Source organism: Syngnathus typhle, linkage group LG3 (genome assembly GCF_033458585.1).
Source record: "Syngnathus typhle isolate RoL2023-S1 ecotype Sweden linkage group LG3, RoL_Styp_1.0, whole genome shotgun sequence".
Classification (NCBI taxonomy): Eukaryota; Metazoa; Chordata; class Actinopteri; order Syngnathiformes; family Syngnathidae; genus Syngnathus; species Syngnathus typhle.
Genome location: NC_083740.1, coordinates 20,511,288 through 20,528,983, shown reverse-complemented (window position 1 = coordinate 20,528,983; position 17,696 = coordinate 20,511,288). Strand labels below are relative to the sequence as shown.

General features: G+C 47.6%; 1 protein-coding gene and 1 long non-coding RNA gene across 3 annotated transcripts in view; one reads left to right on the top strand and one right to left on the bottom strand.

Moving 5' to 3' along the window:
• The window catches only part of patl1 (PAT1 homolog 1, processing body mRNA decay factor), a 51,847-nt gene extending 50,914 nt beyond the window's left edge, over positions 1 to 933 (bottom strand). For both annotated transcript variants that reach the window (XM_061274072.1, XM_061274073.1), the window contains exon 1: positions 773 to 933. In XM_061274072.1, the coding sequence (XP_061130056.1) occupies positions 773 to 787 (15 nt within the window). In that variant the 5' untranslated portion in view covers positions 788 to 933. The remainder of the gene's footprint in view (positions 1 to 772) is intronic.
• Positions 42 to 17,629, top strand: LOC133151232 (uncharacterized). The gene is made up of 3 exons (XR_009713877.1): positions 42 to 392; positions 16,661 to 16,840; positions 17,110 to 17,629. It is a non-coding gene; the product is annotated as an uncharacterized LOC133151232 (long non-coding RNA).
• Positions 17,630 to 17,696: the final 67 nt, after the last annotated feature.

Here is a 17,696-nt window from a genome sequence, read left to right as displayed (position 1 = left end):
CGCCCAGCTGAAGTAGCTTTTGTGTAGTTTTGCCACTTTTATCAATTGATTAGCTAGCTACAGTCCTCTGCTGGGTAGCATTGAGCTAACTTTTAAGTTCAGGATGGAAATGTGGGATACTTATTTATTTAAACATGAAAGCAACCATGTGTATTAATTTCAACACATAAATTGTCAATAATAAGACTATATTGAGAGAACTATTGATGAGAAAATTGGGTTTAAAATGACTGAGCTCGATCTCCGTGTGTATAACGTAGCATCAAAAGCCACGTCCAGGGTGTGTGTCAAATGTTTCACCAACACATCAATGCCTCCCGATTGCATGAGCACGATGGACAAACATCAAAGACCGTGAGAATCAAGGCATTCTGTTGGATTCTCTGTCACAAGTGAGTAACAAACAGGTCAACCTCTCAGCAACAATCAAGCTAATCCTGACGTTAGCTTGCATCACGCACGACCTAGTATTTCATGCTTAAACGTAACCGACTACGTGTAGTTTCGGCAACCATTAGGGACAACAATGACACACAGAGGTGGGGTAACCGTATGATTTAGGGGTAAAGATGATGTAAGCCTCCGCGGTCTGCAGGCAAACAGTGCCGCGTCGCTCTTTCTCCTGCAGCTCATTACGGCAGGCTATGGGCTGCTTCATAGGCCTCCAATGGGGCAGATTCTAAACGTAACTCACCTCTAAACTGGTGTTGCTTTTTGAAATGTCAACAATTTTCCGAAACGCGGCATTTAAAATTCGAGGTAAAATACTCACCTGAAATCGAAACATTTATCCGTAGATTTTAGGCTAGGTAGGCGCATCAACAGTGAAACGGCGCGCGAGTGACGCATTCGTTACGTTCACGTGAACGTGCGTTTGGAAATGACGTGAACGCGCACACATTCGGACCCACGCGAATACCTCCGGTCCTCTTCGCTGTAATCTTGACTCAGTCACTAGATCGAGTCTACTGTGAATTGATTTGCTGGTGGGCCTTTAGTGGAGCTTTTTTAAAGTAATATCCCTTCCAAAATAATTAACTATGTATTAATGTGAATGAAGGTAACTCATGTAAAGTTAATAAAGGTTAACTTTGGGAATGCACATTTTGGTTTCTTGGGGGTAAAACAATGCTGCTAAATATCGTTTTTTCCGTGTATAATGCGCCCCCATGTATAATACGCACCCTAAAAATGGCATGTTGATGCTGGAAAAAAGCCTGTACCCATGTATAATATACATTTTTTTTTTTTTTAAGTCCCAATGATCGTTACACACGCAGGGAGGCAATGGGTCGCATTTTTATAGTCTTTGGTATGGTCTTAACTAGGCTGGATGTTTGTTTTTTTGTTGGCGTTGATTTCTCTGACGGCAGTAAAGGCACCACCGCGATCAGTGCGGACATGTGAAAAAGGCGTGCGGACTTCTCTGTATGGGAGAAGTTGAAGAGGAATAAAAACACCCTTGGAAACCAAAACTTGCCCCTCGTCATGACTCGGAGCCGCAACAAATGTTTCGGATTTGTGTAGGGTACATTGTGACAGCAAACGAGCAGGTGATCGAGCAAGCGTCTGATACGAGAGCATTGCGTTCGTATGGAGCGTGTTTGAAGTGAACAGCAGAGACGAAAGGAACAAGGCAAAGTGTTGTGAAATAAAATATTACCTGTAATACGCATTTTGTTATTTGCTGATTGAAACTGCTAATTAAACTGTGAATTGAAACTAATAGGAAGAAAACAACTCTCGCTCTTTATATAGCTGATGTGTCTTGCGCATCCGTTCTGCGCATCGGATCCATAGTGCGCATGCGCAGTGATACTGCCTCCGTATGACGTCAGGTCCGCGATGGAGATTAAAAAACAAACAATATTTGACAATAACACACCATGAAGGATTGCACCATCGCATCAAACGATGTGTCATCAATTATGAATTTTACTGACTAAGTGTGTTGGGCAGGATGGCTGAATGCGATGCGCGATTGACAACAAACAAGAAGAAAGTCAAGTTTCAAGTTTTATTTCGAGGGGGATTTGTCATGTCTCGTCCCCAGTTTTGCTATGTGTCTAGGTTGCCATAGTTTCTGTTCGCGTCGCCCCTCCCTTCCTGTGTCACCTAAATCAATGTAACGTGTCTTGTATTTAAGTCCTGTCTGCCCCTCGCTCACCGTCGGATCATTGCATGTGTTACTGTCATGATGTCTGTTTGGTTTCTGTTCCTGTCTTTGGTAATGTCACCCTGTCTTTTTCTTCCACGTCTTTGTCGGTCAGTCCCGTTGTTGGTTTTGTTGTACCATGATTTTATTAAAAAAAAAAAAAAAAAAAAAAAAGAATTGTACCCATGTATAATGCGCACCCCAGATTTTAGGACAATAAATTAGTTAAATTTTGCGCATTATACACGGAAAAAAACGGTAAGTAAGTAAATACATACATACATACATACATACATAGATACAAACATACATACATACATACATACATACATACATACATTCAAGATTCAAGAGTTTTTTATTCGCCATGTTTGAGCGTGCCAAACAAGGAATTTGACTTCGGTAAACCACAGCCTCTGTTCAACACTTAGATGACTAACAACACTCAGGACATGTGAAAAATGGCACATATTCTCAAACATCCCCTGATCTTAAACTCCCAAAAGGGCAAGGAAAAACTCAAAATCCAGCTAGGGGAAATGAGAAACCTTGAGAAGAGACCACAGATGGGAAGGTCCCTCTTCCAGGATGACCAGGCTGCAATGGATGCAGAGAGGACACATAGTACAAACAGTGTAGACAAATTCAAAAAGGTGTGGAGAGCAGGATGTTATTGCACAGTAATGACTCTGTACGTACGTACGTACATACGTACATACGTACATACGTACATACGTACATACGTACATACGTACATACGTACATACGTACATACATGCATGCTCCGTCCTGGTTCAATGACTACCGCCCCGTGACACTTACGCCCATCATCATGAAGTGCTTTGAGCGGCTTGTCATGGACCACATCTAATCCGTGCTCCCCCCCAACATTGACCCCTTCCAGTTTGCGTACCGAGCCAAACGGTCCTCTGAGGATGCCATCTGCTCTGCCCTCCACTCGGCCGTCACCCACCTGGAGAGAAGGGACTCGTATGTGAGATTGCTGTTTGTGGACTTCAGTTCTGCCTTTAACACCATTGTGCCACAACGTCTCATCAGCAAACTTGACAAGCTGGGCCTCAGTACCTACCTCTGCAACTGGCTACTGGACTTCCTCTGTCAGAGGCCACAGGTGGTACGTGTTGGCGACAAAATCTCCGCCAGCATCACGCTGAGCACGGGGGCCCCCCAAGGCTGCGTGCTCAGTCCGCTGCTCTTCACCCTCCTGACGCATGACTGCACTGCAACCTACAGCGACAACCGCATAGTAAAGTTTGCTGACGACACGACTCTGGTGGGTCTCATCACCAAGGGAGACAAGACTCAATACAGGTTGGAGGTTGACCTTCTGACCACGTGGTGCCGGGAAAACGACCTCCTGCTGAACGTCGACAAGACCAAGGAGATTGTAGTTGACTTCCGGAAGGGTCACACCCAACACCTGCCGCTGACCATCGACGATGCTGTGGTGGAGAGAGTGAGCAGCGCCAGGTTCCTGGGGGTGCACATCAGTGAGGATCTCTCCTGGTCCACCAACACCGCATCACTGGCGAAGAAGGCCCAGCGCTGTCATGATTCGTCCCCGGTCACGTCCATGTTGTCATTGTTTTGTCCGTCTGTGTGCTCATGTCCGTGGATCATGTGTGCTTCTGTCATGTCTTGTCCCCAGTTTTGCTCGGTTGCCATGGTTTCTGTTCGCGTCGTCCCTCCCTTCTTGTGTCACCTCAATCAATGTAACCGCGTTCACCTGCCTCGTGTTTTGTATCTAAGTCCTGTCTGCCCCTCGTTCATTGTCGGATCATTGCTTGTCGGTTGTTGCATGCAATCGCTGCTGTCACGGTCACGTCACCTTGTCTTTCTGTTCCACGTCTTGTTAGGTCAGTCCTGTTGTTAGTGTAGTAGTTAAGTTATGTCAGTCTACCAAGTTCGTGTTTTGAATTTGTTCCAATAAACCCTGGTCCAAGCTGCACTTGGTCGCCCTGCTCCATTTCCTCATCCGAAGCCTGACAAGCGCCGCCTGTACTTCCTACGGAAACTCAGGCGAGCGAGCGCTCCTCCGGCCGTCATGACTACATTTTACCGCGGCACCTCTCCAGCTGTATTGCTGTTTGGGGTGGCAGCTGCACTGACTACAACTTGAAGGCCCTGCAGCGCATAGTTGTATGGGCCTGTGGAATAATTTGAACTGCGGCGCGGCACACAGCATTGTTGACAAAGGACGATCGATAAAAGACGAGAAATTTGATCTCTGGATTTAATGATTTGGAGTGACACAAATGGTTTGATAATATTGTTGTTTATGTGATAGTTACCGTTTTTTTCCGTGTATAGTGCGCAAAATTTAACTAATTTATTGTCCTAAAATCTGGGGTGCGCATTAAACATGGGTACAAAATTTTTTTTAATTTTTTTTAAAAAATTTTTTTTTTTTTTTTAAGTCCCAATGATCGTCACACACGCAGGGAGGCAATGGGTCCCATTTTTATAGTCTTTGGTATGGTCTTAACTAGGCTGGATGTAATTTTTTTTGTTGGCGATGATTTCTCCGACTGCCCGTAAACGCACCACCGCGCACGGGAAAGAGGCGGCTCTGTATGGGAGAGACGTTGAAGAGGAATAAAAACACCCTTGGAAACCAAAACTTGCCCCTCGTCGTGACTCGGAGCCGCAACAAATGTTTCGGATTTGTGTAGGGTACATTGTGAGACAGCAAACGAGCAGGTGATCGAGCAAGCCTTGTCTGATACGAGAGCATTGCGGTCGCATGGAGCGTGTTTGAAGTGAACAGCAGAGAAGAAAGGAACAAGGCAAAGTGTTGTGAAATATAATATTACCTGTAATACGGATTTAGGTAGAGAACTGAACTCTCGCTCTTTATATAGCTGACGTGTCTTGCGCATCCGTTCTGCGCATCTGTAATGGCGGCCTCCGTATGATATCCGGTTTGCGTGTGTGCGCGTGTGCGAGAGCGAGAGAGAGAGAGAGAGAGAGAGAGAGAGAGCGCGAGAGAGAACGCTCAACCGTAGCGCGCCGCCGACCGCCCAACTGCACCGCGCTGGTCGCATTAGTGTGACAGAGCCGTCGCTGAAATTTAGAAGATATTTTTAAAGTCCTGATGTACTTTCTAAAATTTAAGTGGACCTCAGTGCGCACTGCGCAGGGAGCTTAATTTGGTGCAGCGCGCCGGGCGCTCACTGTCGCATTGCTTAAAGAGCGCCTTTGTGTTTTAGGATGAACAGCAGAGACCAAAGGAACAAGGCAAAGTGTTGTGAAATAAAATATTACCTGTAATACGCATTTTGTTATTTGCTGATTGAAACTGCTAATTAAACTGTGAATTGAAACTAATAGGAAGAAAACAACTCTCGCTCTTTATATAGCTGACGTGTCTTGCGCATCCGTTCTGTGCATTTTATTTCACAACACTTTGCCTTTCTTCTCTGCTGTTCACTTCAAACACGCTCCATGCGACCGCAATGCTCTCGTATCAGACAAGGCTTGCTCGATCACCTGCTCGTTTGCTGTCTCACAATGTACCCTACACAAATCCGAAACATTTGTTGCGGCTCCGAGTCACGACGAGGGGCAAGTTTTGGTTTCCAAGGGTGTTTTTATTCCTCTTCAACGTCTCTCCCATACAGAACCGCCTATTTCCCGTGCGCGGTGGTGCGTTTACGGGCAGTCGGAGAAATCAACGCCAACAAAAAAATTACATCCAGCCTAGTTAAGACCATACCAAAGACTATAAAAATAGGACCCATTGCCTCCCTGCGTGTGTGACGATCATTGGGACTTAAAAAAAAAAAATAAAAAATAAAATAAAAAAAAAAATTAAATTTTTTTTTTGTACCCATGTATAATGCGCACCCCAGATTTTAGGACAATAAATTAGTTAAATTTTGCGCACTATACACGGAAAAAAACGGTATTATACATGGGTACAAGCTTTTTTCCAGCATCAGCATGCCATTTTTAGGGGTGCGTACTATACATGGGGGCGCACTATACACGGAAAAAAACGGTAGGCTGGATGTAATTTTTTTTGTTGGCGTTGATTTCTCCGACTGCCCGTAAAGGCACCACCGCGATCAGTTGCGGACATGTGAAAAAGGCGTGCGAACGTGAAAAAGACGGCTCTGTATGGGAGAGACGTTGAAGAGGAATAAAAACAACATCAAACGATGTGTCGTCAATTATGAATTTTACTGACTAAGTGTGTTGGGCAGGATGGCTGAATGCGATGCGCGATTGACAATAAACAAGAAGAAAGGTGATTTTATTTCGAGGGAGATTTGTCATGTCTCGTCCCCAGTTTTGCTATGTGTCTAGGTTGCCATAGTTTCTGTTCGCGTCGCCCCTCCCTTCCTGTGTCACCTCAATCAATGTAACGTGTTTTGTATTTTAGTCCTGTCTGCCATTCGCTCACCGTCGGATCATTGCATGTGTTACTGTCATGATGTCTGTTTGCTTTCTGTTCCTGTCTTTGGTAATGTCACCCTGTCTTTTTCTTCCACGTCTTTGTCGGTCAGTCCTGTTGTTGGTTCTGTTGTACCGTGATTTTCTTGAAAAAAAAAAAAATTTTACCCATGTATAATGCGCACCCCAGATTTTAGGACATTAAATTACCGTTTTTTTCCGTGTATAGTGCGCCCCCATGTATAGTACGCACCCCTAAAAATGGCATGCTGATGCTGGAAAAAAGCTTGTACCCATGTATAATACGCACCCAATTTTTATGAATTTTTTTTAAAAAAATTTTTAATTTTTATTTTTTATTTTTTTTTTTTTTTTAAGTCCCAATGATCGTCACACACGCAGGGAGGCAATGGGTCCCATTTTTATAGTCTTTGGTATGGTCTTAACTAGGCTGGATGTAATTTTTTTTGTTGGCGTTGATTTCTCCGACTGCCCATAAACGCACCACCGCGCTCCGTGCGCATGGAGCGTGTTTGAAGTGAACAGCAGAGAAGAAAGGAACAAGGCAAAGTGTTGTGAAATAAAATCTTACCTGTAATACGGATTTAGGTAGAGAACTGAACTCTCGCTCTTTATATAGCTGACGTGTCTTGCTCATCCGTTCTGCGCATCTGTAATGGCGGCCTCCGTATGATATCCGATTTGCGTGTGTGCGAGAGCGAGAGAGAGCGAGAGAGAAAGCGTGCGAGAGAACGCTCAACCGTAGCGCGCCGCCGACCGCCCAACTGCACCGGGCTGGTCGATTAGTGTGACAGAGCCGTCGCTGAAATTTAGAAGATATTTTTAAAGTCCTGATGTACTTTCTAAAATTTAAGTGGACCTCAGTGCGCACTGCGCAGGGAGCTTAATTTGGTGCGGTCGCGCAACCGCAGCGCGCCGGGCGCTCACTGTCGCATTGCTTAAAGAGCGCCTTTGTGTTTTAGGATGAACAGCAGAGACCAAAGGAACAAGGCAAAGTGTTGTGAAATAAAATATTACCTGTAATACGCATTTTGTTATTTGCTGATTGAAACTGCTAATTAAACTGTGAATTGAAACTAATAGGAAGAAAACAACTCTCGCTCTTTATATAGCTGACGTGTCTTGCGCATCCGTTCTGTGCATTTTATTTCACAACACTTTGCCTTTCTTCTCTGCTGTTCACTTCAAACACGCTCCATGCGACCGCAATGCTCTCGTATCAGACGCTTGCTCGATCACCTGCTCGTTTGCTGTCCCGTGCGCGCACGAAGCGCGGTGGTGCGTTTACGGGCAGTCGGAGAAATCAACGCCAACAAAAAAAAATACATCCAGCCTAGTTAAGACCATACCAAAGACTATAAAAATGGGACCCATTGCCTCCCTGCGTGTGTGACGATCATTGGGACTTAAAAAAAAAAAAAAAATTAAAAAAAATTTTTTTTTTTTTGTACCCATGTATAATGCGCACCCCAGATTTTAGGACAATAAATTAGTAAAATTTTGCGCACTATACACGGAAAAAAACGGTAGTTAAATTTCGCGCATTAAACTAGGAAAAAAACGGTAATCAAACGAAAGACGTGGTCTTCACCCCGGTGGGAGGGACCATTCCAAGTCCTACTCGCCACAGCTGTGCAGAAAGACCCAGCTGGATTCATCTCAGCTACTGTAAACTACAGAGAGTGCTTGTCTCCTAGGCCCCGGTCAGGGCGAAGTCTGGCTGCAAAGGGGGTGCCTATTATAATATGGCATCAGTCTCAAACCCGTGAAGAACTAAGAACCCTGACCCTTTAGCTCCCTAGGGGTTCAGGTGCGTCTGTGGAACTGAACGGAAAAGTCAAAGTCAAAGTCTGCTTTATTGTCAACTTCTTCACATGCCGAGACACACAAAGAGATCGAAATTACGTTTGCTCTATCCCACGGTGACGAGACATATTACACGATAGACATACAAGTAAAAACAAGAAGGCACAAACAATAAATAATGAGTGATAATAAATAATAAACAGATAACACAACAAATAAGAGGAGCAAAACGGAACCAGTGTGCATACAGCAGATAGTAAGCATAGCGCAAAAGTACAGGACGCTACGCATAACGGGGAAGCGAGTTCAGGATCCTAACAGCCTGGAGTATGAAGCTGTTTGAGAGTCTGGTGGTGCGGGAAGCTCAAACAAAGAGTGAGCGGGGTGACTCACATCACTCACAATCGTGGTCGCCTTGCGGGTGAGATAGAAGGTGTAAATGTCCTTCAAGGAGGGGAGCGAAGCACCAATAATCTTACCAGCCGTGTTCACTATGCGCTGCAGGGCCTTCAAATTGTAGTCAGTGCAGCCGCCACCCCAAACAGCAATACAGCAGGAGAGGACGCTCTCAATGGTGCCGCGGTATAATGTAGTCATGACGGCCGGAGGAGCGCTCGCTCGCCTGAGTTTCCGCAGGAAGTACAGGCGGCGCTGGGCTTTCTTTGCCAGTGATGCGGCGTTGGTGGACCAGGAGAGATCGTCACTGATGTGCACCCCCAGGAACTTGGCGCTGCTCACTCTCTCCACCACAGCACCGTCGATGGTCAGCGGCAGGTGTTGGGTGTGACCCTTCCGGAAGTCCACAACAATCTCTTTGGTCTTGTCGACGTTCAGCAGGAGGTTGTCGTCCCTGCACCACGTGGTCAGAAGGTCAACCTCCAGCCTGTATTGAGTCTCGTCTCCCTTGGTGATGAGACCCACCAGAGTCGTGTCGTCAGCAAACTTCACTATGCGGTTGTCGCTGTAGGTTGCAGTGCAGTCGTGCGTCAGGAGGGTGAAGAGCAGCGGACTGAGCACGCAGCCTTGGGGGGCCCCCGTGCTCAGCGTGATGCTGGCGGAGATTTTGTCGCCAACACGTACCACCTGTGGCCTCTGACAGAGGAAGTCCAGTAGCCAGTTGCAGAGGTAGGTACTGAGGCCCAGCGTGTCAAGTTTGCTGATGAGGCGTTGTGGCACAATGGTGTTGAAGGCAGAACTGAAGTCCACAAACAGCAATCTCACATACGAGTCCCTTCTCTCCAGGTGGGTGAGGGCCGAGTGGAGGGCAGAGCAGATGGCATCCTCAGAGGACCGTTTGGCTCGGTACGCAAACTGGAAGGGGTCAATGGTGGGGGGGAGAACGGATCGGATGTGCTCCATGACAAGCCGCTCAAAGCACTTCATGATGATGGGCGTAAATGCCACGGGGCGGTAGTCATTGAAGCAGGACGGAGCGGGTTTCTTCGGCACAGGTACGATGGTGGCAGCTTTGAAACACGACGGGACGTTGGCCTGCTGCAGGGAAGTGTTAAAGATGTCTGTGAAGACATCCGTCAGCTCACCAGCGCAGTCCTTCAGCGCTCGACCCGGGATGTTGTCAGGGCCCGCCGCCTTACGGATGTTGATAGCGGCAAGCACCCTCCTCACGCTGTCGGCGGAGAGGCACAAGGGCAGCTCGTGTGAAGGGGGAGTGGCCTTCAGCAGGCAAGTGCTGTTCTCACTCAGAGGAGTGCTTGTCTGTGCTGTGGCTGTAGCATGCTTGCCAATGACATGGACATGTGGTACCAGTATGTATGTTCCATAATGCCACAATCAAGTCAACAGCCCGTCCTACATGCCCGACCCCTGCCAGAGAAATAGTTCTGTCGCCCACCTTCCGTCCCTACGACAGTGTCTGGGGCTCAGACGTACCAGATGAATACAAGCTTTGGAGCACGGGACAAAAGGTGGCACTCACACTCTTCCCACAGGCGGGTGTGGCTAAGACTATTCTCCGAATAGAAACTATGGACTACAGGTTGAAGACCTTTGCCAATTTTACTCTAGAGGCCCTTAGAGGTTACCAGACAGAACTGCAAGCTCTGAGACTAATGGCACTACAGTCCCGAATGGTTTTGGACCTCCTGACTGCCGAAAAAGGAGGTGTGTGTGAAATAGTTGGTACCTCCTGTTGTACCTACATCCCAGGAGAAAATGACACCAACATCGAGTATGCCCTACAAGGACTTCGGAACCTCCGTAGGGCTATGTCCCGGGACAAAATTCCAGCCAAGGATGTCCATCCCTTTTGGTGGCTGTTTTACGGGAATTGGAGGCAACTTCTCTTGAAAGTTGCAGTTCTTTTAGTTGCCATACTGTTATTTTTCTGTATTTTTACATCATGCATCATACCTTGTATTCGTCACATGATGACTAAAATCTTGACATCAGCGTTTGCTGTCCAGAATATCATGTTGGTCCAGCGTAAACAAGATGAGTGGGACCACCTTGCGTAAATCGCCTGCCTGTTTGTTTTTTCTTTTTGATGATCCAAAACAAAATACATTCCATTATGATGAACTTGGCCATAGCCGAATGGAGAGCTGTAGTTCTGATAAACTGTGGAATGTAAACTTTCATACTTTTTGATGTTACTATACTATATTGTGTAGGCGTATACTCATTTATACACATATGTAGTTATTAGTTGATGTTTTGTTTTCCCATGAATTCCAATGTTAAAAAGGGGGGAATGTTGGGAAAAATATACTTTTTATCATTGGATTCTATGTATCTACTTATGTGTGCAAGATCTTCTACAGGATGTGACATTTTGAATTCGCGATGTTGACTTGGGAGCATATGGCTGGCTAAGGAACTTATGTCTGAAGTCACGAGTCGCGCTATACAATAAGCCCCATTGTTAGCTATCCATAAACAGGACATGAGGTTGTCATGCCATAGCTGAAGCAGACAAACATCTTATTTAAGTGGAGATCATGAGACAGCCACAGGGGTATCCGTCCCATTTGTCTAGCTAAAGTCATGTGCCGACCATACCGCTTCTGTCCGAGATAGTATCCTGTTGTGCTGTGGAATGTCCTTCCTGTCTAAAGAAGCTATGCATTCATGTACACTTGCACCATTGTTTGTTCCTCAATAAAAGGCACGACCAAACTGAGGGAAGCCGCGGATCTCAGCTACACTCGCTGTGTGGCTGGGGTGTGCCCTTCTGCAGAAGTCGCTGGCCATCGAAGACATACCCCGCCTCTGTGAGATTCTGTTCAGATAAATGTTGTGAACCCAACAAGCACCTTCTCCGTTAGCCAGCAGAAGGGTTGGACCCTACCCATCGGCACGCTTACATGCCTCGGGAAAATCACCAAACTTGGTGTGCTAATTGACTCCGGGGCAGATGAGAGTTTGATTGACTGGGCTTTTGCTTGGAGATTGGGGATAAGAACCGAACCACTAGCCACGACCGTGAAAGCCAAGGTGCTCAATGGCCAGGCGCTCTGATATATCCCAGGTAACCAAACCTCTCTCACTGTCTTTCGGGAATCATCACGAGATAGTCAGACTGCATGTGGTAACCTCCCCCATGAATCCGATTATCCTCGGGTACCCGTGGCTATTGCGCCACAACCCAACCATGGACTGGGACCCCGTTGCCAAGGGTCATGTATCGTACCTAACCCCCCGATCAGCCTTAACCGTGGTTCTAACCCCGACTCTGTTCCTCCTGTCCCAGACCCCGAAACCCCGGACCTGACCGGTGTACCAGTATGTTACCACCGACTTGCGGAGGTATTTAGCAAAGCCAAGGCTGGCTCTCTACTGCCCCACTGTCCGTACGACTGCGCCATAGAGCTCCTGCCTGGCGCTGCTATACCCAAGGGGAGACTTCATTCCCTTTCGGAACCCGAAAAGCAGGCTCTAAATGAGTATATAAACGCGTCACTTAAGGCGGGCTTGATCAGACCCTCGTCCTCCCCTGCAGGGGCCGTTTTTTTCTTTGTGGGCAAAAAAGACGGTACCCTACGCCCCTGCATAGACTACAGTCCCCTCAACCAGATCACTATTAAAAATCAATATCCCCTTCCACTCATGGCGACTGTATTCGATCAGTTGCAGCAAGCCCGGGTTTTCACCAAGCTAGATTTGCGTAACGCTTACCACCTCGTGCGCATCCGGGAGGGCGATAAATGGAAGACGGGATTCAACACTCCCTGAGGACACTTTGAATACCTCGTGATGCCGTTTGGTCTCACCAATGCCCCCGCTGTTTTTCAGGCCATGATTAACGATGTTCTGAGAGACTTAATAGACCGTTTTGTTTATGTATATTTGGATGATATCCTAATCTATTCACCGGATATGGAGACCCATGAGGCCCATGTTAAGTCGGTCCTGCAACGCCTCCTGGATCATCACCTTTAAAAAAAGCTGAAAAAAGCCGGTTCCACGCCAAGACTATGTCCTTCCTTGGTTTCATCATAGCCCCCGGTAAAGTACAAATGGACCCGGCAAAAGTAAGCGCGGTAACACAATGGCCTAGACCTGATAGTCGCAAGAAAGAGCAGCAATTTCTTGGCTTTGCTAATTTTTAGACGATTCATCAGAGGCTTCAGCGCCACAGCGGCCCCGCTGCATGCTCTGACTTCTCCAACAGACCCGTTCTGTTGGACGGCGGAGGCAGAGGCCGCCTTCCAGGAGCTGAAGAAGTGATTCAGCTCCGCCCCGATCCTCACACTCCCCGACCCGTCTCGTCAGTTCGTGGTGGAGGTAGACGCCTCCAGTCAAGGAATCGGCACCGTCTTGTCTCAAAGGTCACCAGCGGACAACAAGCTTCATCCGTGCGCCTACCTGTCCCAAAGGCTGACCCCCGCCGAACAGAACTATGACGTAGGAGATCGAGAGTTGTTGGCGGTGAAGCAGGCTCTGGAAGAATGGAGACACTGGCTGGAGGGAGCCCAACAACCCTTCTTGGTTTGGACTGATCATAAGAACCTACAGTACATCAAGAACGCTAAACGGCTGAACTCACGCCAGGCTCGTTGGTCCCTTTTCTTTAACCGTTTTCATTTCACCTTGTCCTACAGACCGGGGGCCAAAAACATCAAGCCCGATTCGCTGTCGCGCGTCTACAGTCCAGATCCGGTGGCCAAGGAGCCCGAACCCATTCTCCGTCCTCACTGTGTAGTGGGGGCCGTAACCTGGCCCATCAAAGACCTAGTGAAGCAGGCCAACGGCGACGAGCCACCCCCTGGTAAACCCCTGACGAATTGACGGTTTGTTCCACCCAGGCTGCGTCCCCAAGTCGTCCACTGGGCACACATCTCCCGGCTCGCCTGTCATCCGGGCGTGAGAAGAACCCTGTACGTCATTCAGCAGCGGTTCTGGTGGCCCTCCATGGGGGCCGACGTCAGGGAATACGTGGCAGCCTGCTCCGTCTGGGCGCGGAATAAGAACACCCCCGGCGCCCGGGTGGGTTTGCTGCAACCTCTCCCCATTCCCTCTCGAGCATGGGCCGACATCTCTGTGGACTTTGTCACGGAATTTCCCGTATCCATGGGGAAGACAACGATAGATACTCACTGTGGTGGACCGGTTCTCTAAAATGGCCCACTTCATTGCCCTGCCCAAATTACCTTCAGCTAAGCGAACGGCCGAAGTACTCATGGACCACGTTTTTAGGGTACACGGATTCCCGCGGAACGTCATGTCGGATAGGGGCCCCCAATTCGTGTTCCGGTTCTGGAAGGAGTTCTGCAGACACATAGGGGCCACCGTGAGCTTCACTTCGGGCTATCACCCGGAGGCAAACGGCCAGGCGGAGCGCATCAATCAAAAGCTGGAAACAGGCCTCCGCTGCCTAGTGGCCCAGAACCCCTCCACGTGGAGTAAGAACTTGATCTGGGTGGAATACGCCCATAACTCCCTCCCTACCACAGCTACTGGGATGTCCCCTTTCATGTGCGTCTTTGGCTATCAGCCCCCGGTCTTCCCTGATAATGAGCCAGAGGTGTCTGTAACCTCGGCGCGCGCCGTGGTGAGACGATGTCGTCGCATCTGGGCGGCAGCGCGAGCCACGCTGGTCTGCCAGGGGGACAGAGTGAAGAGGATGGCAGACCGGAGACGACGGCCGGTGCCCGCCTACCAGCGGGGCCAACGGGTCTGGCTGTCTGCCCGGGATCTTCCACTCCAGGTGGGCTCCAGAAAGCTGGCCCCCCGTTTTGTGGGCCCGTTCCTCATATCCAAGGTCGTGAATCCAGCCGCTGTACGACTTCGCCTGTCCCGGTCCCTCGCCGTGCATCCCACCTTCCACGTCGGGAAGATCAAGCCGGCCAGGGAGAGTGGGATGGTGCCGGCTCCCGTGCCGCCTCCGTCGCCGCGGACTGTGGGGGGTGGGCCTGCGTACACGGTCAAGGAGCTATTGGACGTGCGCAGGAAGGGAAGGGGCTGGCAGTACCTGGTCGACTGGGAGGGTTATGGGCCAGAAGAGCGGCAATGGCAGGGCTCGAAACTAACGATTGCCCGGGGCAAGTAGCGATGGCAGACGGGCAAGTAGAATGTTTCCTCACTTGCCCAAACTTGCCCTGCCATAATACCATGTTTTCAAGCTGTAAAAAGACGATTTTGTGCATAATTTCTCGCAACTTCTGCCGCTTCTGGTCCGACATGTTGTTTTCTAGGGAGGGGTTAGTTTCTCGTGTAAGTCTGCAATACATTGATAACGGCAAAGCGCTTCGTAATTAAATGCATGCTCCCTCACCCGTCCCTGGCTCTTCTGCGCCTGCGCACCAGCAGAGCTTGTTTCCGGTTGGCGCGAAAATACTAATCTATAGACGTGACCTCCAACTGCCCAAATTTTCAGCGTAATACATTGGAAAGAGACAACTGCCATTCTCGCATTTCGCACCATTATGCCAACTTCAGGAGCTCAACGGGGTAACATTGGGGGAAACCTACATCAACGACCATCAATGCAAGAACTTTCTTTCAATAATTGATAAGTGCCTCAAAGAAGATCTGGCTGAAGAATTGAATTCTGCTAATGTAGTTTTGGTTATGCCAGATGGCAGCTGCGACTCTGGTGTGATCAAAGAGGAGATAGTATTTGTAAAATACCTGTGTGGTGGTGTGCCCGTTACAGATTTCCTATCATTGCAGCCAGTCCCGAATGCTACAGGTGCAGGAGTGAAAAGTGCAGTGGAGGCAGCATTCGAGGATGTGGGGGTTGAGAATTACAAAGAGAAAGTCGCCTCTGCTGGGACCGATGGTGCCAGCGTCAACACGGGAAATAAAAATGGTCTGGTGGCTCTAATGAAGGAGGATGGCATGCCATGGCTCATTGGGATTTGGTGTGTGGCCCACCTGTTTGAGAGGGGCCTCCTCGATGCCATCAAGGAGGAGGCTGGGCTTGGGGAAATAAAGGATCTCCTGCAAGGAATGTATAAACACTACCACTACAGTGCGAAGGCCTTCAGAGAACTGCGTGAGGTTGCTGTGGCACTGGAAGATAAAGTGTTGAAGCCTGTCAATTTACTGGGTACAAGATGGGCACCTCACATGTATCGTGCACTGAAAGTGTTGACAGGGGTAAACTTCCGGCCACTGTATACCCATTTTGATCATACAGCCCAGTCCAATACTGCCAGTGCCACCATGGTTGGTAGGGCACGGAAGATTATCAACCAGCTCGGAAGTATGAAGCTGCTCCTCCTAATGCATCTGATGCTTGATATTCTGGAAGCGGCCAACGATCTCAGCCTGCATTTTCAGCGGGATAAGTGCACTCTCAGTAGTGCATCAGATGCACTAGCTACATTTGCGATCAACATAGAGGCACTACGCCATGGCCACCAAGGCAACCTCCATGAGTTCATTTTGGATGTTGGTGGGCCAGGAGCCGACAGACAGCGGCAGTGGAGGGATGTCCACCTCACCATCGTAGGATCTGTTGATGCTGAGCTGCAGCGCTTCATGAGAAGAAAAGATATACTGAATCAAATTCTTGACCATGTAATTCATTTTATATTTTTATCATTTAATATTATAAATTGAAAATATTAAATTAAATTAAATGAAAGTAAGTTAAATTGAAAATTAAATAATTATAAATAAATGATTAATGAATAAATTTATTCATTCATTTATTCATTCATTCTGATATTTCATTCATTCATTCATTCATTCATAAAATTTACTATTGAAGTTAAAGTTTACTATTGAAGTATGTATTCAGAATGAGAACTATCCTTCTTCCTTTTACAATGAAATGACATATATTTTATTTTATAGGTGCAGAATAGGTTCAACCATTTCGACACGGACCCCATCTTGGATGCTGCCAAAATCTTGGATCCTACAGAGTGGCCCCGAAATGATGTTCCTGCTTTGGCACAGTATGGGGGTGTGGAGCTTGAAACATTAGCTGGCCATTACTCAGCCTTCCTCCAGCCAAAAGGCTTTGATGACCGGGTAACTTTTTAAATCATCTACATTCTGGGTCCTCTACACTAAATACTAGTAGTACAGAGCCTTGGTTTCTTTTTGTTTTATATCTTCAGAGATTGTCTTCAGATCTTGTGCTGATTTTCTTAAAAGTCCTCACAAGTCAATCCCATAGTATGCTCTGTTAAAATATTTAGCATACTTACAGAAGAGACCAATAGAACTTATTAAAGATAAACTGCAAATTTGTAAATGTGCAAACATGAATAATCACAAGTAATGTTTTGTGGTTTTAGGAAGCAGGAAGAGAATGGCCTGCATTCAAGGCCTTTGTGTCAAGACATCTACTGGACCAGCATCTGCCATATCTGGAAATGTGGAGGCACCTCTTCCTCAACTGCAAAGATGACTTCCCGAACCTGTGTCTGCTGGCCGAAGTTGTAGTCACTTTCCCACTGAACACGGCCTGTTGCGAACGTGGCTTCAGCTATATGAAGAAGATTAAGACTGATTGGCGATCCTCTCTGGACCCTGCCACTCTCAGCATGTTGCTCAGGATTACCCTTGGGGGGTGCGCCATTGAGAACTTTGACCCAGATAGGGCGGTGGATGCCTTTTGGGCGAGGGAGGAGGGGCAGAGGGCCAGGAGGGCAGAATACATGGAAAGGCAGAGGGCCAGGAGGGACTGAATGAATTTTGGTACTACAGTAGACTAGTGTGGTTTAATTGCATCAAAAGTTCTACACTGTATTAAAACAGGCTGCAGGCACAATATGATGGAATAAAAACATATGAAGGCAAAACTTATAGTGTTGTCTTTTTTATTGCAAAAATGTGTCGGGCAAGTAAAAATCCACTCCAAAAAAATTCGGGCAAGTAAAAT